This window comes from Dama dama, chromosome 5 (assembly GCF_033118175.1).
Source record: "Dama dama isolate Ldn47 chromosome 5, ASM3311817v1, whole genome shotgun sequence".
In the NCBI taxonomy this organism is placed as follows: domain Eukaryota; kingdom Metazoa; phylum Chordata; class Mammalia; order Artiodactyla; family Cervidae; genus Dama; species Dama dama.
In genome coordinates, this window is record NC_083685.1 from 54,739,466 (window position 1) to 54,763,542 (window position 24,077).

The 24,077-nt window shown below is 39.0% G+C and overlaps 1 protein-coding gene across 3 annotated transcripts in view; it reads right to left on the reverse strand.

Annotated features, from left to right (window-relative positions):
- Window positions 1-24,077, reverse strand: part of INPP4B (inositol polyphosphate-4-phosphatase type II B) — an 851,446-nt gene that overhangs the window by 100,176 nt on the left and 727,193 nt on the right. For all 3 annotated transcript variants that reach the window (XM_061142404.1, XM_061142406.1, XM_061142405.1), the window contains 2 exons: window positions 21,253-21,412; window positions 723-895 (listed from right to left, as the gene is read on the reverse strand). In XM_061142404.1, the coding sequence (XP_060998387.1) occupies window positions 723-895; window positions 21,253-21,412 (333 nt within the window). The remainder of the gene's footprint in view (window positions 1-722; window positions 896-21,252; window positions 21,413-24,077) is intronic.

The following is a 24,077-nucleotide window of genomic DNA, read 5'->3' on the forward strand; positions in this document are numbered from 1 at the left end:
ATGGCGGAGCAGGCAGGAGGGGAGTGGGAGCACGGCTAGTGTGACGGAGGCCAACCTCGTTGCCATGGGCTACAGTTGGGTGTCGGCAAAGGTGATACTGCCATAATTCCATCCAAGACTATGGCCTGGCAAACTTCTATATAAACGACAAAAACAAACAACAACAACAAAACAGACTATTATAAGGCCCTGTCCAGAATTCACAAGAGAGCTGTAGAAATAAGGGGTTGCAAACAGATCCCTTTTGCCAGTCCTGGCTGCTATCTGCATGGTGCATGGTGCAGAGACCCCAGGAATAATATGAGGACAGGACAAGGGTCTCTTTCCCTCAAAGACTCTGTATCCTATGAAACAATGGACATTTCAGAGACATGGCCACCTTTTTGCAGAAATAAATATTTAAGGTCTCACACACTGTTTCTATTCAGCTAGGTATCTGTTATGAATAAGAAAAGCTGAGTATCAAAACCTTAAGAACAGGAGACCCTTAAAGAGCAAACTACTGGACTTTCCTGGTGGTCCAATGATTAAGACTCCAAGCTTCCAGTGCAGGGGGCATGGGTTCGATTCCTGGTCAGGGAACCAGGATCTCACAGGCCAGGCAGTATGGCCAAAAAAATAAAATTAAAAGCAGACTATCGTAAGAAGATCTCTTTCCTCACTGAGGATACTATTTGACAGCCCACCAGTGTGCTGGGCTCACAAAAACAAGAGGCACCTACCGCTTGGCTGAAGACAATGTCTCTTCTCAACGTCAGCATCAAACACTGGGGCAGGCTGTAGGCGAGCTCCTGTAGAAGCACGAACGTCAGGGACTGCTTAGCTCGATTCACCACTTCTCCCATGCAGTCCTTCAGGGCGAGGATAAGGGGATACAGCTGCTCATACCAGTCCTCTGCGGGGCGGACGGAGCATAAGAACAGTGGGATAGACAGATTAAGGAAGATCTGGGAGGATAGAACCAATTTATTTACTTTCAGCAATGTTCTACACAGTACTTAGAAGTTACAAAGATAAGAGATTTCCAATCCCAATCTCTCCTCTGAACTCCCGATGTCTATAACCAGCCACCCACTGGATCTCTCCACTTGGATGTATTTCATTTATAGAAGAACTCCTCTCCTCTCTGCTCATCTCTAATCTGCGCATTGCCTGGATCTTGGTGGATGGTGCCACCAAACTCTTCCCCTGCTGGAAACATGTTTTCCTGGACTCCTTCTATAGTCTTCACATATACTGGGTCATGAAATTAGTTCTACCACCATAATCGGGCTTTCCTGTGGCTCAGATGGTAAAAAAATCTGCCTGCAATGCAGGAGACCCAGGTCCTATCTCTGGGTCAAGAAGTTCCCCCAGAGAAGGGAATGGCTACCGCCTCCAGTATTCTTGCCTGGAGAATTCCATGGACAGAGGAGCCTGGTGAACTACAGTCTAGGGGCTTCAAAGACCCATCAAACACTCATCTTCCTTTTGCCCTCTCCCATTATCAGTTACCCATTTCCCACGGATCACTTCCTATCCTGCTCCATAAGTGACCCCTCTTCCTCCAGGCATATCCTTCTCCAATCTTTTCTCAACAGAGTTGCTACAGGGATCTTTCTAATCAGTTTGAATTCCACCACTCACTCTTTCATTTCCTTACTATTTTAAAGACACCAAAGCATTCAGAACAAAGTCCCAAAGCATGACAGACCCTGCATTATCTGATCTCGGCCTATGTGTCCAGTCTCATCTCTCAGAACTTTTTCATTTGTAGCCTTGAGTCCCAGGGGAGCTGAACAGACACATTTCCCCACATCTGTTCTGCTCTCTCATCTCAGTGTCTCTGCAAATCCTATGTGCAATCCTGGAGCATTCTTCCCATGCTTATCTTCCTGACAAATACTTTATCTTCTCTGCAGACTCAATTCAGGGCTTCTCTCTTCCAGGAAGTCTTCTTGATTTCTCCCCTAAATCCCCTCCTCATTTACTAAAATTTGGGTCAGGTTCGCTTTCTTTGTGTTCACAGCTCCTTGCCCATACTCTTCTGCAAGATAGTGAACTCACTGAGGGCAAGAGATTTCTGTTTTAATCACCGGATCTCCAGATTGCAGCATATCAAATATTCAATTTTTAATTAAATGAGTAAAGTTGGAATAAATAGAACAAAAGTCTTTTAACATATAGACATGAATGAGAAAATCAAGTTTTTGACAGTATTTGGAATCTGAATAGCTTTTCTTCAAGTCAGGATACAAAACTGAAACCATCTGTGCTTTCTGTATGCCTAGAAATTTAACATGTTTCAGTTATATAATTATGGCTTTGGCATGTGATATAGAAACAAGTTATATTCTATTTCAGTCTATTTGAAAATCAAACCTTGACAAATGTCAAATATTATAAATTCCAGACTGTGTATTCCATTAATATATAAATTGACAGAGGTATGACAAATACAAATACGATTGAAAAGAAATGAGTGCATGCTGAAAGTTAACTATGAATCAAGATCTGAAGTGATACAATCTTCTCAGTTTACAGAGTGAGTAATGTGAATGGTCAATAACCAGTTAAGACCTTGAAAGAGTTATAGGTAGTGATGAAAAGAATCATAATCACTATCTCACCCTATCTACTGTCACTAACTTGTTTTATGTTCTATAATAGATTAGATGAAATAAACCAAAATGGTTGAAAGGATAATTAATGGTCCCAACTTAATAAAAAGAGGTGCTCTTGTTAATACTCTACGTAAATGCTTATGTGAAGTTGTAATACAAAATACATTAGGAACATTAGGAGTTATTATTTTAAAATATTGTAGACTTAAGTGTTATGACAGGAATAAAAAACACTAGAGAAAAGATAATTCAATGAAGCCCTGTTAAATCTGTAATCATTTAATAAAGGACTCATTTGTGGGCAGCTTAGGATAAAATATGAACAGTGGTTCAGTTGAAATAGGCACCAGGTAACCATTGATTTTTATGTCATTAGTAGACATAAAAGGGCAGATGGAGGTACATCAGACTTATTTTCAGAGTAAAAGACACATCAAGAGACATCAAGAAGGAACACTTGACATTCATATTGTTTTCATAGTTACATTGTCTTACCTTTCACTCTGCTATTTGATTATTGTTCTCAATATGAACAGACAAATACATGTGGAAAACAAATATCTCAATAAATCGACCCAGATGTATATCTTAAAAGATAACAGACTGAAAACCAATTTTGCTTTGTGTTTAGGCCTGCAAAAATGAATTTCTACTGAAGAATTCTCCAACGTAAAATAAAGCCTGTGTGCAGTAGATGGCGCTGCTTTATCAGCCTGAAGTAAAACTACATGGTCACTTACTCCATTCTGTAACTGATTTATCCTCTTTTACACATTTGCAAAGTTCCCAAATAGCAGGTATATGTTGTCCGGGCGCCTTGCATCCTATTCTGTGTCAAGTGATCAATAACCTCGCCAAAAGTGTGATAAGCTCTTTCTATCAGAAAGTGGAAAATTAACTTATTCCCCGCCCCCCGGAAGATACTAGCTCAAATTAAACAGAGCTGATGGCTTTTCTTAAAGATCTTTAAAAGGAGAATCTTCACAGATTTCTTCATCAGCATAATTTCGTCACTTCTAAACCTATCTTCACTCTAATTTAACCATTTGATTCCTAATCAGAAATGCAATGAGATTAAAAAAGAAAGAGATCACCTGATCTAGTCCTACTGGAATAAAACTGAGGATCTGAAAAATAAACAAACACACTGAAATTCTACGTCTAGAAGTGATCTTAGGTATTTGACACTAACCACTTTCCAGTGTCTTTGCTTACTCTAATTATATATACTTCTTATGACTAAAATTTAAGGAAAAGGACAATATAAGAAAACAGTGATAAATAAGAAAATGACAAGTTGGTGAGCAAGGTAGAATGTCTTAAAGATAGCAGTAAGCTTCCTATAAAGAAGTATGAGAAAGCTAAAAGTACTTTTTTTTTTTTTTCTAGAAAAGAAGCAATTTAAGTTTAGCAGATAAAGGTAAACCTCACTGGCAAATGCAAATTGCCATGACTTCAGGTTTTGTTCCCTGTTAATATTCACTCAGTGTAAATCTCAGGTTCTGAAATAAACACAATGGTGTGTGACAGGGCAGAGACAGGCTGAAGGAATCAGTTCATAAAGGGCCTTTTTGCTTCAACGAGCATTCCAAATCACTCTGAGAAAGGCACAGCAAATGCTTGTGTTTTTCCTGAAAAATATTTTTGGGGTACAACAAAAAAAGCAGCAGGTCCTGACAATCCTGAGACCACTGTGACATCATCCCTCACGGCTTCCTGTCTCTCCTTATTTCACAATTTACATGGGGTTTGTTTTGTCCCGATGGGAAAGTCATTTTCTGGGATGGATGAAGATGGAGTTCATTCTGCATTTTCTAGTTCAAGTAAGAAATCTTGAAATGAGATTCAGACTTATCTTTAAACAACTAAAAGTGTGCCTGTCATGTATGAGGGAACCTTCTGAGGCACTCTAAATTATTTATGTCTTTATGTGAGTGGTCTTACATGGGTGTATATAATATGCAAAAATTCATTAAGCTGTCACTTAAGATGTATATACTTTTCAGTATCTGTGTTATAGCTCAATAAAAGGCTTAAAAAAATAAAAGAATCTTGAAATGCACACATCCACACTTCTGAGTTTAGCTTCTTCATGTTTCAGCGGAGATTTTTACACACACACATATACACATACACACCTACGATAAACCCAGAGACGCCAGGTAGCTAAGGGCTTGCCAACACGTAGCCACTGCGCCTACACCTCTCCCAGAAGCTAACTGGCCCAGCAGGCACGTAAGTGCCCACATCATTGATTCTCTCCCCTGGGCTCCTTTTAGTGACAGAGGAAAATATGAAGAGAATGTTTTAGTATCTCTATAAAAACTTGCTGAAACTCCTTAACCCTGAGACCAACAAGCAGAGTCTTTCCTCAGGAAAGCATAAAATGTGTGTGGCTTAGCTGAGCTTTTCCTGAGCTTTGTGAAGTGTGCTGGAAGTCGTCCAAGCAGAGCCTGTTTTCCAGCCCTTGACTCGCTTCTCTAACAGGATTCAAGTGAACTCACTGAAGGATTCAAAGAATGACGGCGGGGTGCCCCCCTCACCTCCTCCACACACCATCTATTTCCTGTTCAGGATGTTCACGTCCTCTGAGCTCAATGGCTCTTATGTCGCTCAGGAGAAAAATAAAAGGGCCAAATTCCAACCGACGGTAGCAGAATATAATGTTTTCTTTCCAATTTCTGAGCCATTTTCTTCTTAGGTGCTCAGTCTCCTTCGTTCATTTAAAATAAATTGAATAATTTAAAATAATTAACTTCACAGAAGCTTGTAGCCAGTATTATTTTTGTTATCACAACTTTTCAGACATTGGGAAAAAAGGAAAAGCTCAAAGCTTGCCGACCCATTAAACTTTATGCAAAGAGACAGAAGAAATATATGAGCCTGGCTCGTAGGATTCACCTAAGTTCAGGAGATGATGAACTGTGGAGCAGAACAATTAGAATGGCCTTTAAGGAGGGCGAAAAAATTCCCAAGGTTGTGAGAGGAACAGAGACCCATTCTACAGCTGACAGGGTTTCTAACAGGATGTCCAAACCTCAGGTGGCATAGAACTGGCAGTGGTTTCAAGGTTGGGGGCTGGGAGTGGGTATATCTCTGCCCATAGAGTCATCGATGGTGTTGAAGGGCCTGTGTTCTATATCAGAGCTTCCCAGTTGGCACAGTGGTAAAGAATCCACCTGCCAATGCAGGAGATGCAAGTGACATGGGTTCAATCCCTGGTTCAGGAAGATCCCCTGGAGGAGGAAATGCCAACCCACTCCAGTGTCCTTTCCTGAAAAATTCCAAGGACAAGGGGGAGCCTGGTGGGCTACAGTCCATGGGGACACAGGAGCCAGACTGAACACATACACACATTGCTCTGCACCAACTCAGAGATGGCGACCTGTGTGACCGTCTATGCTTTGGGCACAGTTTTACAATGTGAATGTCAGTGCTTGGAGGGATCAACTAATGATAAGGTTTCCTCTCCAGATACCTTACAGCAGGACTCCTTTGTATAACACACACGTGCAACTTTGGTCATAGACCCGAGACACCCAGCCATCGGAGGGCTCCAAGGATCAGCCGAATCCCGGGCTACAGAACACAGAAATGAAGCTAACCCAGACAACAGAGGAGTAATTCAGGGAAAGAGAAGCACCTGCAGAGGCTGAGCTGCCTAGAATGACGTCCCTGGCCACTAAGAATGCCCTCCTCCAAGTCTTCCTCACTCCATTTCCATCGTTATGAATCATCTCCTGGCTCTGCTCCAGGAATTAAAAAAAGAAAAAAAAATCTATATTTATCTGTCTTTAACGAATGCTAAGCTGTCTTCCTTGTATCAATTTCCCCTTTTTTTCATTGCCCATCATGAGAAATACTGCATCTGTGGAGGGCTGGCTACCGGGACTCCTTGATATTCACCCCCACGGATGCTCATGTCCCTTCTAAAAAATGGTGTAATGCTATCAAGCCTCCATACCCACAGGTTCTACATCTGGCGATTCAACCAACCACAGATGCAGAACCTGCAGACACAGTGGGCCAACTATACACTCATTTGTTAGACAAATAGAACCTCTTCAGTATGAGGTCCTGGGGTGATATTAATATTAAAACTCATGACCACTACCCTCAAGGAGCTTAAAATACAGAAGAGAAAGTCTCAGGAGCTGTTAAGTAATGCCTTCGGTGTAAGGAGGGTATAAGTGCTAAGCAAGTTGGGACAAGACACATCTAGCAGGGTTAAGGGTTTAGGGGCAAGAGAATGCATCTCTGGTATGAAGATCATGTTCAGTCATGGTCCTGTCGCTTCCTGAACAAGTGAAGGGAGAGCTACGCAGAGGGAGGTCAGGGAAGCTGCTTGGTATATAGGGAGTGAACACCAAAATAGTGAGTCTTTGTAGGAACAGTCGGGGAGGGATGTCTGGTTTGATGATGCCGAGTGCTGTAAACAGAAGCCAGGAACTAACTTGGAGGAGCTCAGAAGCGGGACTGGAGGGGAGAGGGGATGGGGCTAAGATGATGAAAAGACTTGAAAAAGGCAGGAATAAAGGGGAAGTAAGTATTGAATGACAACCCACTCCAGCATTCTTGCTTGGAGAATCCCATGGACAGAGGAGCCTGGTGGGCTACAGTTCATGGGGTCACAAAGAGCTGGACATGACTGAGTGACTAAGCATACACACACCTGAGCTGCGCCTGAAGCCCTGTTAAATGGAAAATCAAGTGGACAGTCACCATGGTAGGCATAGGGAATGGAGTAAGTAGAAGTGGGGGGAGAAACAGGAAGATGTAGATTTTAGATGAGCAGGGAGACAAAAGCTAAGAAGCAAGGCCAAATCTAGAAATAATGGGTATCAGATGCACGCATGCGTGTTAAATTGCTTCAGTGGCATCTGATTCTTTGTGACTCTATGGACTGTAGCCCACCAGGCTCCTCTGTCCATGGGGTTCTCCAGGCAAGAACACTGGAGTGGGTAGCTATTCCCTTTTCCAGGGACCTTCCTGACTCAGGGATCAAACCTGTGTGTCTTATGTCTCCTGCATTGGCAGGCGGGTTCTTTGCTACTAGCTCCACCTGGAAAGCCCCTGGGTATCAGGTCGGGCAAGGCTAATGGTATCTCTGGGAGGAAGATCCCATATAAATGCTGTGTCTTCCTTTGCCTCTAGGAGGAGCAGTCTTAAAGGCACCAAGGGTATTCGCACAAAGGGCAAAGATGCATCTTCAGATGTAATCATCATAGCATCCAGTGAACTATGACCCAAAGTAAGTGACTGATCTTGGTACCTCCCAGATGTATGAGAAATGAGTGGACTGCCTGACTCCAGACAAACTGCCAGGCGAAGAACAAAGCAACCTTTTCTCACGTTAAGGAAACCTTGTTTGTTTAAATCCTGCCAGTCTGAGAACAATGTCATAAAACTTTCCAGTCTTGCTCTTAGCCAAACAGCAAAGGAAATGCATCAACTGCTACCCTGGTTAAACTTCTCATCTCATAGCACAAAGTTGAAAGCTTGAAGTAAATTCTGCTAAGACAGTTTCCAGGAACTAAATCCATTAATCAAACACACTCTGTATAGGTGGAAGCAAAAAAAAAAATTCAATCAGGGCTTATGCTGGAACAGGAAGAGTCACGTGTTCACATTCCTTGGACTTATTTTGCCTTTTGACCCCTCAAAACTATAATCTCAGGACTCTGATCTACAAACATGCTGAAATTGAAGAGTAAGTACATAGGTTATGAGTCAACAAGTAACCTCAAATCACCAATACATATACAACAGAGAGCTCTTGTCATTTAAATTTTGTCCACTAACTATGATTGAGAAGAGAGGCGTGGTGGAGAGTGAGTTGATGAAAGCTTGATTAGAACACCAAGAGGACAGAAAATGAAACACATTTCTACCCTGAAGTGCACTAGGTGAGTGAGTAGTTTCCTAGTTAATTTCAAGGCCAGTGGAATACAGTGCACCCTTAGAAAATTATTTCTACAAATCCAACAAAGTCTGAAGTAAATAGATTCAACTTATAAGTGCTGAGTAAGTAGGCAAGAGGGGCTTGCTTCCCCAGTGGCTCAGCGGGTAAAGAATCCTCCTGCAATGCAGGAGACACAGGAGACATGGGTTCTTATCTTCCTGGGTCAGGAAGATCTCTTGCAGAAGGAAATGGCAACCCACTCCAGTATCCTTGCCTGGAGAATTCCACAGACAGAGGAGCCTGGTAGGCTACAGTCTAAAGGATCACAAAGACTCAGACATGACTGAGCAACTAAGGTAGGCAAGTAACCAACCATAATGAAATACAATACTATTTTCCATCCTATTCTATATTTATATGCCTCACATTTCCCACAAGGGAGATATGAATCTTTTTTTTTTTTTTCTTTTGGTCTATCCCACTTTCTCTGTGGGTATGAATATCATCAGATATATGAGAATGAGAAATATTTTTTCAATTGTGATTATGAATACGTGGCAACTCTTTCTGCATAAGGTACAATTCCATAGTAAATGTTTGAGAGATACCGATGGGATTGATTTTCATGAAGTTATCTCATAATACTGCTAATTTGTATCTGATAAAATTTAACATTTTGTGCCAAGGGTGATTGCAAAAAATTTATCTGTACAGATTTAAGATTTAGCAATGCTTTCTCCCGAAAAGAACAGAAGCAGTGCAGAATTGTGATTGAGGGGACAGGTCCTCAACTTGGACCACCAGGGTCTGAATCCAGGCCAGGCCACTGGACTTGGCATGAAAGTACATGTAACATCAACTGTCTACTTCTTTATCCATTAAATGGGTCGAACTACTCCTATGAGTGTTGCAAGGGTGAAATGATAAAGGCAGCATCTTCAAAATAATTTTGGCACATATGAAGCAACACCAAACTGTTGGCTACTACTTTAAAAAGATGGGAGGGAACAAGCATTAAGTCATTTAGACATATGATCTGATGTCTGTCCACTCACCCACATTTCTTATGCTCTTCCTTCTCTCTTTTTTTTTAAATTAAGTTTTATTGGGGTATAGTTGCTTCACAACGGAACATGTTTCTGCTGAAGAGCAAAGTGAATTGCTGTGCATATATCCCCTCTTTTTTGGATTTCCTTCCCATTTAGGTCACCACAGAGCATTGAGTAACTCTCTCAGCTATTTAGTTATCTGCTTTATACACAGTATCAATAATAAACATATATATATGCGTCAATCCCAATTCATCCCACCCCCGCCTTTCCTCCTTGGTGCCCATATGCTTGTCCTCTCTGCCTGTCTTCTCTCCTATTTCTGAGGACGAACTATTTGTTCTCTAGCGAAGACCAGCTCCTCTATCTGTATACACCAGATCATCCCTCCTCTCACCACTGAAGGGTATCACTCAAGCAGTTCCCTCCCCTGCCTCCGACATCATCAGTATTTCTTTGTTACTGGATTGTTCCCATTAGGACACATGGTTATCATCCCATCTTTAAAAAATAATCCTCTTTTGTCTCTACTTCCCTCTACAGCTTCCACCCTGTTTCTCTGCTTCCTTTCGTGCTGAAAGTCCTCAGAGGGTTGTTCATACATGCTGTCTCCAGTTCCTTTTCTTCTTTTCCTCGTAACCCTCTCTACTGAGGCTTTAATCCCTGTGTATTCTAGTTCAGCCACTCTCAGCAGCATCATCAATGTCTTCCACGCTGCTAAATCCAAAGTCGCTTCTCAGCTGTCATTTCCCTTACCTACCAGCCACACTGGGCAGATGGATCCCTCCTCCTCTGTTGAATACCTTCTAACCCTAGATTTCGGGATGTCATATGTGTTAACCTCCTAAGTCACTGGTCACTCTTTATCCAACCCTGATGTCGGCTCCTCTGCTTGTTAACATCGGATTGTCCCCATTTGTGATCTGTAGGTCATTTCTCTTTTCTCTGAAAACTCAATTCTTTTTTTTTTTTTTTGCTGACATTATTCAGTTTCATGACTTTAAATTACCTGATAGCAATTCCCAATTTGAGACCATTTATCTAACCCTCTCTCCTGAATTTCAGATTTTTATATCTAACTGCATACTTGATACTTCCATGGTAAACAAGATATTCAAAGAGAACATGTCCCTATTCCTGACTACAAAACTTGTTCTTTCCAGAGTCCTTGCCAGCTAGTCCATAGCCACCCCATCCTCCAGCTCATTCCTGACTTCCCCCTTCTCTCATTTTCCCATCCAAACCATCACAAAACTCTGTTGGCACCACTTTCAAAGTAAGTACAGAACCCAGCTACTTTTCATCATGTCCAGGCTATTTTTCTTAGTCCAGGCTACTACCATCATGTCTCAATTAGACAAATATATTAGCTTCTAACTGGTCTATGCCTGGTTCTATCCTTATCTACAGTCTAGTCTGAATATAACAGCCTGGGTGTTAAAATCTGTCAAATCAGGTTAGTCCTCTGCTCAAAACCCTCCAATTGCTTCTTGATTTCCTCAGAGTAATAGTCAATACAAAGGCTTTAAATTATTTAAACTCATGGTCTACACTCTCCCCTTCACTTTTCATATTCAGACCAAATGAGCTTCTTTGCTGTTGTCTGATTGTGGAAAGCACACATATGCCTCAAGGCTTTTGCATTAGTTGTTTTCAATACTCAATATATCCTTACCCCAGGTATCCATATGGCTCACTCCCTTATCTCCTTGCTTCTTCCTTCAAACATCAACTTTTCAATGAAGCTTGCTCTATTAGACATCAACAATATTCTGAAACCCTCTTACTTTGCTCTGTATTTTTCCACAGAATGTCACTTTTAACATATTAGGCAATGTCTTTCTTTCTTATGGTATTTATTTTGTCGAGAGACATGAAAAGAATATAAAATTCAGGAGGTCAGGTGTTTTGTCCGTTTTGTTCATTCCTATATCCTTGTGTCTAGAATAGTGCCTGACACACAGTAGATGCTCAACTAAAATATGCTGAATGATTGAAAAGAAAGAAAAAAAAATTCACAAATTATGTGACATCTTATCATAGAACTTCAGAACTGGAAGAGATCTTAAAAAATTGCAGATGACCTTTATTTTACCAACAAAGAAAGTGAGGTCCAGAGAATTTAAGTGACCTGCCAAAGGTCATGTAGCCAAATAAATAAATTGTGGACTGGGCAAGTACAATATCTTGGTTCTGAGTCAACTGTTATTTCGTTATAAGTCGCTGTACAATTTTTAAGGGACATAGCATAAGTTTTCTGAGAAAGCTGAATGTTCAAAATGTCATAATGTACCATTATAATTGGAATTCTAAGTTTGTAATAAAATATGTTATCATTTTTATTTTTACCAAATATTTTAAAAAATTGTAAGTGTACTTTACAAGTTGTTTTGCTTACTGGCCTATGAGTTTTAAAGACCCTTATTCATTGATTTTTTTTCTTCCCAATGAAATTCTAAATATTCATGTGCAGAAATTCATTAAATCCAAGAGTATTAATATATAATCCTGTTGATGAAAATGATGCTCTGCACTTGCATATTTATACTTTACAAAGTAAAATAGACTTGTTACACATTATAAAACCACTGAAACAATTCTCATGTTAAGTGTAAGTTCTGAGGATATGATGATTTTCAGGCATGTATGCATAAATACTATAGAAGGAAACGGCAACCCACTCCAGTACTGTTGCCTGGGAAATCTCATGGACAGAGGAGCCTGGCAGGCTGCAATCCATGGGGTTGCAGAGTCAGACATGACTGAACACATCACAGCAGTGGCATGCATAAATGTGCACATACACTGAAGATAGTCACTTAGAAATATTGAGAAAATTGAGCATTTCTTGTCCAGTAGCAGTGCAGATCAGAGTGATTCAGCCTTTACCCCACGGTGTTGGCCTCTGAATGATGTTAGGCTCTGGAGATTCAGAGAAAATAAAAAAAAATACTTGGCATATTCTTTCATAGAGCCAAGGCTAGGAGTGGAGATAACATTTAAAATAATGTTTCCAATAAATCAGAAATACAGAGGCTGCAAACCAGTGGCCCAGGAACAGCTTCATTTGACCCTCAAATGTATTTTATTTGGCCTTCCTCACATTATAATGATTAAAAAAAACCTATTATCAACTTTTAAAAATTGGGATATTGTATACAAAAATTCAGATTCACTTGAAAAATCAGAAGATGCGGTAACTTTAGGTCCAGGTTCCCATATGGGAATGACTGGCTGGAGCTGGAGTGGTGGCCCTCTTTTGAAGGGATATATGCTTCCTAGTTTGGTCCAGTGTCCATCAGCTTCAGCTGGCTCATTCAGGTGAACTTGATCATTATCACGCATGATGTCTGTGGGACTTTGTACCTGCAATCCTTGTAGAAAGCATGATTCTATAATTTGCAGAATTCAATGAAAAAATAAAATTGTGAGACTTCTGCTTGAGAAGCAGTAAGCAAGCTTTTTTCTTCCTTCCTCAGTTGTATCTCCCTGACCTGTCATGGTGATTTCTATTTACTCTTTTGTGTCCTAGTCCTTTGGGCATGGTGATAGCCTGCGTGCAGATCTTCAAAGGCACCTAGCCTGAGTCTGCCTCTCTAGCACTTGCACCCAGGCCCCTTGGTAGGTAAGGGTGGGAATGGGAGATGGTCACTGGACTGGGATAAGGATGGGGAAGCTGGGCAGGCACTGGAGAACCAGCGGGGGCAGAACTGGAGATGAACTAAGTCTCCATGTTCCAGACACAGCCTTCTCCACACTACTGGACTTTATTCACAACATCACGGCTAACAGTATTAAAAAGGCGTGATGACCACAGAGCATTAATCCCATGGCATGGGGCCCCACTGAGAGAGGAATCCATGCACTTACACTGCTCCCATGCTTGTAATGCCAGCTGTGGTCTGAAAGATCAGAAAAAGATGCCTCAGTGGATAAAAAGTTAGAGCCTGCGGATGGTAGAGGTGGGCAATCCTTTGAAAGCCCAGCACTGCAAAGCAAAAGATGAGATCTCAAAAGAGTCCAGTGTGACTGGGTAAGAAAGGATGAAGCAGGATGAGATGAAGAAGGGAGCCGAGCACTGTGAAGAGACAGGTGGGAGTCTGGGAGTTGAGGCCCTTGTAAGACAGGGAGAAAGATAAGAAACAAGTGAAGCATTAGCTATGACCACCTGACAAACCATTAATCAGATATTAATAGCAAACATAAAGGAAAGTAAACTCACATGCAAGACTGCTCTTAAGATTTTATACTTATGGCTGATTTATGTTGTACAGCAGAGACCAACACAGCATTGTAAAGTGACCCTCCAATTAAAAAAAATTATTAAAGATAAAAAATTAAGCATTCCTTTTCACCAGTTATTCTACAGCCCCAATTCTTTTCGACAAATTCAATCAGGAAACACTCTGTCTGGATGTGAATCCTTGCTCAGATATCTACCAGCTCTGTGATTTTACAGTAGTGCTCAACTTTCTAATCTATAAAATGGGAATAAAAACAATATCCCCTGTAAGTTTGTTGCGAGATTGAAGGGAGGGATGGATAGGAAATTTAGCAAAGTACATGTCACATAAATGTGAGTGCAGTCAGTTTTAACTATTAAAATGATTATCTTCTCTCTTTGGATACCTTTGTTTAGTATCCAAGTTGCATTTGATTTTCATCCTTTGGGGCTTCCAACTCCTCAGTTGAAGGCAGTTTCCATGACCCAAGGCTCAGCAAGATAGATTTTGCTCATCTTTTCCTATTCTTTCTCTAGTTTCATCTATCTATCTGCTGATGACTCCCAAATGCATACTTCCTCTTTTATGTTCTTTATCTTGCAGAAGCTGTCTTTGGAAAATCTCTGTGCGTCTTCTTTCAAATACAACTGTTTATCCACCAGACTTCAAGAACAGGGCAGTGACTTAATGTGTTTCTAGATACAGTGCCTGGTATAGGACAGATGTTCAAATAATATCTATTGAATGAATGAAAGGATCTTCATCTTTGTTTTTCAACTAACATGTATTTGGTGTGTCTCTTCCATAAGGCCTAATGCCATGAACTATTTTAGATATAGTTGTGTCAACTGATTAATTGTTCTAGTCATTAATTATTTCCAGTGTATTAGGAAGATAGTTACTGTGGCCAACCAAAGATATAAGATAAAAGATGGGAGATTTGCTTAAAACAAACAAACGAAAAACCTTGGATTTGTCCCTATTTGGAGGATGGGGTGCCTTTTTCAGATGACTTATATTTGGCATTAGCAAGCTATGGATAACAAATGGTAATAAATTATTGAAATAAAATGAATTCTTGATGGTTATCAGACAATTTTGTTAACTGGAGACAGCTGGAAATATAATAAAAGATGTGGGAGGAAGAGTGAATTCTCAGGTCCAATAACGAGTGTGTCTGAAAGTTAAAGGAAAATTATGAATTGGGAAAGGACATGAGACTAACCACTAGTAAGTGAACTAAGTCTGTGATATGCCTGATGTTTACCATCTTTGTACGAAGAAAAAGTGATGACGTGAAGGCAACCTGGGCTCATTAGGAAAAACTATGTCACAGGAACCTCATCTTCTTTTTGGCAGGACTTATAGCTGTGTGGATGAGGAAAAAATAGTATTCAATGACATAGGGTATTTGGCCTTTCACAATGCACTTCATGATACCCTTGTGAAAGACAGAGAAATACAGGCCATCTAATAGCATGAATGGGTCAACATATAGCTGGATGAACACATGTTCCCAGAGTAGTGATTAACTAGTGTATTTCAATGCATGCAATTCTTTTTTGAAATGTGCCTCAAGGATCTATATTTAGCTCTGCTTTCTCATCATTTTAATCTATCGCTTCTGTGAGTAGATGGAAATGTTTACAACATGTGAATAAAATAAACCTTAGTAGGGCAGTAGGCATGATGGATGAAAGAAACAGGTATTTTTCAGCTTGTACTCAAAAGTGTATTATATTACAGTCATAGGCTTAGACATCAATCTCTTCGATAAAATTGAGACAGACTGGGTCTTAATCTTCTTGTGCCCCTAATATTTCAAAATGTCTAGCACAGAGTAATGCTTAAATATTACTTGAATTTTGAGAAGCCTGAGGTATAGGTCCAATTTAGCAAGGTTTATGGATTTCAATGGAGCTATTAGTGAAAGTGAAAGTTATTCAATCATGTCCGACTCTTTGTGACCCCATGGACTGTATAGTCCATGGAATTCTCTAGGCCAGAATACTGGAGTGGGTAGCCTTTCCTTTCTCCAGGGGACCTTCCCAACCCAGGGATCGAATCTAGGTCTCCCGCATTGCCAGCTGAGCTGCAAGGGAATAGCTAATAAAAACATAAATATCATTAATAGAATAGTATGTAAAAGCAGGGAGGCAGTCCTGTGTTGCACTGTACTTGATGCTATACCTTTGAAAAGTGAAAATGAAAGTGTTAGTTACTCAATCATGTCTGACTCTTTGCGACCCCATGGACTGTAGCCCACCAGGCTCCTCTGTCTATGGAATTCTCCAGGCAAGAATACTGGAGACCGTTGCCATTTCCTTCTCCAAGGGATCTTCCAAACCCAGGGATCAAACCCAGATCTCCTGCACTGCAGGCAGATTCATTACCAACTGGGCCACCTGCTTATAAGTATGTTTAAATGTACAAAAATAAGAGGACAATCTTGTTTGTTAAGAAAACATATGGATATACATCAGCATGAGAGTTTGGAACAATTATTCTATTACTCGTTCTCAGAATGTACAGAAAGATTTTCTTCTCTCAGCACTATTTGCAGTAATCCTGAAAAAAAATTTATGAAGTAAGATATAGTGAAAAATTCTAGATCTAAAATAAAAAACCTTCAAAACTACAGGTTTAAAACATTATTAAATTGATACACTGTAAAGAGAAAAATCTACATGTTGAGAAGAGAAATATTTGCAGTTATAAAGGAACATTAAAAAATGAAAAAATGTAGCAACAGTTCAGAAGACCATCTGTTTAACCAACAAAGAAACACGATGATTATAATGTAAAAATACAAGATGATGGTAAAGAAAGAAAAACCAACTATCATAAGGTTAATCATGAGATTTCAAAACATATCCCAACATAAAACACACCAGTCAAAAGCACATGAACAAAATTTTATTAAGTTGGTTAACTGATCAGAAATCAACCACAATTATTTTATTGATTAAAATATTTGCAGAACTGAATTCTAAGGAAAAAACTACTCTAATGTTAGGAAAATAATCGCTTATGATGATGTGGCAAGAAATGCCTATCAGTGTTTAGCACATCACACATAACAATAAACTTTAGATGACTCAAATCACTCACTAAATCAGTTTATTAATTAACTGTGGAATGAAAATAATGTGATGGCTTTTCCACCACAGCTATGCACTGAGGATAAATGTGGTGTTATTGAAGAAATGGATTTCATTAGCAAAAATATTATTTTGAAATACAGTATTTAAAAAGTTACATAATGTGTATATGCATGCATGTAAAGTCATGTCTGACTCTTTCCAACCCCATGGACTGTAGCCTACTAGGCTCCTCTGTCAGTGAAATTTTCCAGACAAGAATAATGGAGTGGGTTGCCATTTCCTACTCCAGGGGAATCTTCCTGACCCAGGGATCAAACCAGCATCTCTCGAGTCTCCTGCACTGGCAGGCAGATTCTTTACTGCTGCACCACAATATCAAGACACAAATAATTTGAAACTACAATATGATGATTTCTGTCCAAAATGGCATGGAATCACTGAAAATATCTAAAGCTGATAAGGTAAAAGAGGGCCCGTAGGTACTGCTGTTCAGAGTACCTATTGTTACAAAGAACCATTAAAACATCTCCACCCAACCAAATGTTGGTTTCTAAATGTTATTCTCCAAAAAAGAAACCAGGGTTCCTTGGAAAATAGCTGAACCACAAGCTGGGACAAATACAGATGAACCTAGAATAAGTTTTTTTATGAAACCAGAGAATAAGAGAGTGAATCAAATGTAAAAGTAAGGAAGTAAGTGAGAAACTAAATACATAGTCTATGGCAAGAGAAGCTACCAAAAGGCCACCAAGAGCTCCTAATAGCTAGCCCTTGAACAATTTGAGCCCCAAATAAATAACAACATTAGAGGCATATAAACCAAAGAATAAAGTAAGTATTCATGAGTCCACACTGATTTCAACAAGTCATTGTATAAATAAATACATGGGAGAGAAGGAGTAATTCTTCCTTATAAAATAATTCCACTTGCAGCAATCTGACTTAGAGGATAATTTCTGAGATGTAGTTAAAGATTTTCATGTTCAAAGATGCTTACATTTTACAGTTAGAATTTGACATGGAACAACAGACTGGTTCCAAATAGGGAAAGGAGTACGTCAAAGGCTGTATATTGTCACCCTGCTTATTTAAATCATATGCAGAGTACATCATGAGAAACACTGGGCTGGAGGAAGCACAAGCTGGAATCAAGATTGCCGAGAGAAATATCAATAACCTCAGATATGCAAATGACACCACCCTTATGGCAGAAAGTGAAGAAGAACTAAAGAGCCTCTTGAAGAAAGTGAAAGAGAGTTAAAAAGTTGGCTTAAAGCTCAACATTCAGAAAACTAAGATCATGGCATCTGGTCCCATCACTTCATGGCAAATAAATGGGGAAACAGTGGAAACATTGGCTGACTTTATTTTTTTGGGCTCCAAAATCACCACAGATGGTGATTGCAGCCATGAAATTAAAAGATGCTTACTCGTTGGAAGGAAAGTTATGACCAACCTAGACAGCATATTGAAAAGCAGAGACATTACTTTGACAACAAAGGTCTGTCTAGTCAAGGTTATGGTTTTTCCAGTGGTCATGTATGGATGTGAGAGTTGGACTATAAAGACTATAAAGCGCCAACGAATTGATACTTTTGAACTGTGGTATTGGAGAATACTTTTGAGAGTCCCTTGGACTGCAAGGAGATCCAACCAGTCCATCCTAAAGGAGATCAGTCCTGAGTGTTCATTGGAAGGACTGATGTTGAAGCTGAAACTCCAATATTTTGGCCACCTGATGCAAAGAGCTGACTCATTTGAAAAGATCCTGATGCTGGGAAAGATTGAGGGCAGAGGAGAAGGGGACGACAGAGTATGAGATGGTTGGATGGCATCGCTGACTCAATGGACATGAGTTTGGGTCAACTCCAGGGGTTGATGATGGACAGGGAGGCCTGGCGTGCTGTGGTTCATGGGATCGCAAAGAGCCAGACACGACTGAGCAACTGAACTGAACTGATCTCAAATATCTTTTTTCTGAAATAGTTAAGAGGATAGTATATGTAAACTGCAACTTTAGCTTGTTTGCTTTATAGTTCAGAAAGCCATTATTAAATTCTCTGCTGCATTGTTTAATGTGACAAAGTTCAGGGTAGAAACGAAAAGTGCATTTTTCCTAAATTAAGAGGAAGATTAAAATAAATGAATAATAATTATCATTTTTATTACTTAATAAAAATAAATTTTACTTAAATAACTAATTAACAATCCCACAGCAAATATGCAATAACATCCATCACATATTTAATATATTATAAGTATACCTGAGCACACATTCATTTGCAATACATCACACTTTTATCTGTTAATCATCCCTTTTATGAACCAATATCCTTACCAAAACTTTCTATTATGCATTCTATACACAATCATCCAACACATAAAATGTTAACAGCTTTAACTTTAGAATTATTTGATAATACTACATTATCTAATACTAAGTAATACATTATCCAATACTAAATAATTTTCAGACCAAAGTATGTATTTTATTTTATTAATTTAAACAATATCTTATCTCCTAAAAAAGTTTATAACTCAAAAAAGAATGATTGAAATAAACATGGAAAATAAGATATTAATAAAACTAATAAAGATAATGAAATAAATTATAAGACACTGTGTTATAATTTGACTCCAACTATCCACAAAACTGATCTAGTTATGAATTCGCTTTAGGAGCAAATTCTCCATGGTTTTTAGGCTATATCCAAGCAATATTTTACATTCAAATGAAGGTGATTCATCTAATTGTACAAATGACTTACCTACCAAATATTTTTACTTTTTAAATGGAAACTGATTGCACAGATACGATCTTCTGATAAAATACAAGATATGAATAAATGCATAATTTCCAATACTTTGGAACTCTGTTCTCATCAATAAGCAGTTTTCTGGAACATCAAAAAATGTGGCAAAATTCAGTATCCCTTAACCTCTTAATCTTACTCTGCCCCAAGTGCCTTGAACAGTTAATGGACAGAACAAATCACTAATATGGATTCTGCTTCTTTACCTCATTTTCCAGAGCACAGAACAGTGCCTGGCTCATCGCTGATGGTCAAGAAATATTCAATTAAAGAAAACTGAAGTATGCTATTTCTTTTTGACATAAATTATGATAGGCTTTCATTTTGATTCATGTGAAATTATGAATCTGGACCAGCTTCATTAATAAAATTGATATTATTAAAAAAGAAAATCCTCATATACAGTTAAATCAAGTAGAACATTAAAAAAATCAGTGTAAACTTTCCACGTAAGTGAGTGTACTATGGAGGATGAGAAACATCTACAATAAGAAAACTTTAGAAAGCCACTGTTGACGAATGTGATTTAGAAATGGTTCTACTGTTAATCAGGTGATGAAAGATTGATGGTTCCTGTAATTAAACTCCTGATGAAGCTGTGAGTAATAAAAAATCAGGAAAACAAATTGAGAAAACAATTTAATTTGATAAGCAGCCATATTTTCTTATACTCATTTTCCTTAAGGAAAAGGGAAAGCAGATTTTAGAAGAGGGTAGGGTAGCACTTTTTATCTCCAAACACTTAAGAATCTGGCTGGAACAACTCTAGGAGCAAGTCTTTCTATCACAGAGAAGTGCAGATATCTGACTTAGTTTTTGTTGTCAAAATTAATCAAATTAACAAAAAAATTTTAACAAAAGAAGCCATATTTGCTAGTCAAGCTTGTAATAAGACATACTTTGAAAGTATCTCTCTCTGTCTCTATACATAAATATGTGTGTGTGTCTATAGTGACACACACCCATATGTGTACGCATATATATGCATCAGTGTATGTGCCTATACATGTATCTATGAAAATTTAAGCTTCATGAAAATATGTCTTTGGAATAACACACAAACACATTCTTCTTATATGGTATTAAGACATATGTTTTTGAAATAATTCACAAACTCACTCCCTCGGAATAAGGTGAACAGCATTTTACCATATCACCTTTTCAGAAACCTTTTTAAGATGTTGCATCCTGATAGTCCTCAAAGTTTCTAAGTGTTTTCAGATGCTTGTTTCTGTTCCTAATAAAATTTTGGAGGAATGTGTATAAAAGTAGATTAAACTATATCAGACTCTTTAAAAGAAAACACTGCTCTCCTTTCAAGAGGGTTTTTATGTAGTTAAAAAAAAAAAAATGAGCATTGCAAGCAGTTCTGAAAACACAACCAAGATGCAATTTGATAAATAGCCTTCCATCACCCCAGCCAGAGCAGTGGAAAAGCACACGATCAGCGCTTTCATCAAAAGCACTATTGACTCCTCGTTTTTCTATCTCATTTTATCTTGGCTTTCTCATTTTGTTTACTCAGTCAATGATTGGGGAAAAAAAAATGACTCCTTACCCTTTGGATGAGTTATGATGGAGTCCACCGGAGAAGAGTCCTTTTCTACATCTTTGAGGCTGTCACTGCCTCCCTCGCCACCGCTCTCTCTTTCGATCAGTTTATCCACCATTGCAATAATGCAGTTCAGGCTCTTCCCCACACTGGCCCACACCCTGTCCTGAAAAAAGCATGAGTATCACTATGGATCTTTATTGCAAAACCAAGGTGAGGCAAAATCAGATGAATACACTTGAGGACAGCAGGAAAAGGAGCAATCATGCAGACTGAGCGACTCTAATGCCCCCATTCGTTTGGCCAAATTATGGATAGACAAGAAATCTATTTTCTCTTAATAAAGCATAAATCAAGTGCTATGATCTTTCTATCTAGGTCATTGTTTTTGCCCTGTCATAAAGCAGTGATGAACTATTGTACAATGTGGATCCATAATTGAGCACAAATTACATTTTACACTGGAGATATCTATTTAATTTATCAATAATTAGTATGGAAGCAAAGATTCACCAATATTTTAAAATAATGACTGCTGCTTGCATTCAAATTTCTTGTTTTTGTTTTTATTGTGATAATATAGATATAACGTAAAGCTGACCATTTTAACCATTTTTAGGCATACTATTCAGTGGCATTCAGTATTGATACATTTACACGGGTGTGCAGCCATCATCACCATCCGGCTCCAGCAATTTTTCATCTTCCTAAGCTGAAAATTTGTACCCTGTAACATGAATTGTCCATTCACCCTTTCACCCACCCCTGGCAACCACCATTGTACTTCCTGTTGCTATGAATTTGACGACTCTAAGAATTAAAAGTTCTTAAAGTGTGGTCTTCAGATCATCCTAACAGAATGACCTAGAGAATTAAAATGCATATCCGTGGGCACCACCAAGTTTTCAGAACAGTTTCAGATGAACAGATACACACTATGAATAAAGCAAATGATCAACAAGGACCAACTGTATAGCATAGAAAACTCTATTCAGTATTCTGTAATAGCCTACATGGGGAAAAAATCTGAAAAGAATGAACATGCGTATAACTTCATACATGCAACTGAATCACTCTGCTGTATACCTGGAACTAACACAACACTGTAAATCAACTCTATCCCAATACAAAATAAAAATTAAATTATTAAAAAAAACAATTGGGAACACTAAGTTGAAATTTCAATAAGCTTTTTAGGTGCTCAGAAATGAGGTGATTTTCCAGTGGGAGCCCAGTGACATGGTTTCTACAAAAGTTCTTGGTAAATTTGTTGCAATTTGGCAAAATCACATCCTATCCTCTTTCCTAAATAAATCATACTTGCTTTTCATAACCTTCTATCTTAAGTATAAAATATGCTGTTAATCACAAGTAATCATAGCAAATTTTTCTCTAAACACAGATCATTCCTCCTAAGAATTAAAAGCACATTTCTTTTGCTTTTAATGGAAGGTGATAAGTCCATAAATTATATCATCTTCTGCCTAGTACCTGAAAAAATGAAGTGGAAATCTTGAGACCTAAAAAGCTCATCACTTCCAGGAGGCACTGCTGGAGAAATGTAAGCAAGCTGAGTTTGTGACATCACTCACTGAGATTTGGTGAGGAGTTTATATTCTAGATCATATAACCAAACTGTGCTGTGCAATGCTATGCTTAGTCACTCAGTCCTATCCGACTCTTTTGTGACCTCATGGATTATAGGCTCCTTTGTCCATGGGATTCTCTAGGTAAGAATACTGGAGTGGGAAGCCATGCCCTCCTCCAGGGAATCTTCCCAACCCAGGGATAGAACCCAGGTCACCCACGTTGTGGGCAGATTCTTTACTGACCGAGCCACAAGAGAAGCCCAAGAATACTGGAGTGGGTAGCCTATCCCTTCTCCAAAGGATCTTCCTGACCCAGGAATTGAACCAGGTCTCCTGCATTGCAGGTGGATTCTTTACCAGGAAACTTTACCAGGTAGCTTTATCAGCGACCAGGGAAGCCCATAACCAAACAAAACAGTCCCTATTCTGAATATCCCTTAATCACCACCATCAACCTTATTTTTCAGACTATAAGCTGAAAAATGAAGCAATTCTCCAGCTAATACTGTGGATAAACTCTGTTACTGAGGAAAAAAGGAGGAAAGAATTTCTCTTAATTTTTAGAATAGCTCTGTAGAGGAGATAGGCTTTCAACTCTCTTCCTGTTACTCATGATGAGAGAAACTTTACATTTTGATCAAAGATGAGTAGTATTGCATGCTATCTTTCTTATGTCAAAGGCATATAAAGGATGGATCAACGCTGTTAATCACATCTTTGAAGAGCATGAACAGAAGGATATATAAGAGGGTGATTTTACATTCTCCACCTAGCCATTGTTCTTCTTCCTTCATTGATATGTCAGGTTATACAACTCTGCTGTGAGCAAAAAGTCACCTTTGCAGCCAGTACAGAGATCTTCACTGGCATGAAGAACAAACTAAAGTGTGCTCATTGATTAAGATCAACAATCATATAGCAAACAGTTGTGTTGTGTGTGGCAAACAGTCTTAAAACACTTAAATGGGTGGAGGGCACACAAACTGGGAGGATGTTTTTGGGGGAAGAAACAGAGCAGGTACTTATGTAACTAATACATGATTCATGCACAGTCAGATATTCTGCTGAAGGCACATTCAGCAGCAGACTCAGTCTGTTCTTTATCTTTTGGAGAGCAGATCCTGCCAGGCCGGTGGTGAGAGAACCCTGAGCTTTGCCGGACACTGCTTCCTTCTCTTCTAAGGCATCGACAGAGGAAATTAAAGTCACTGATTTACATCGCTGTCCCTCATACTAGACTGG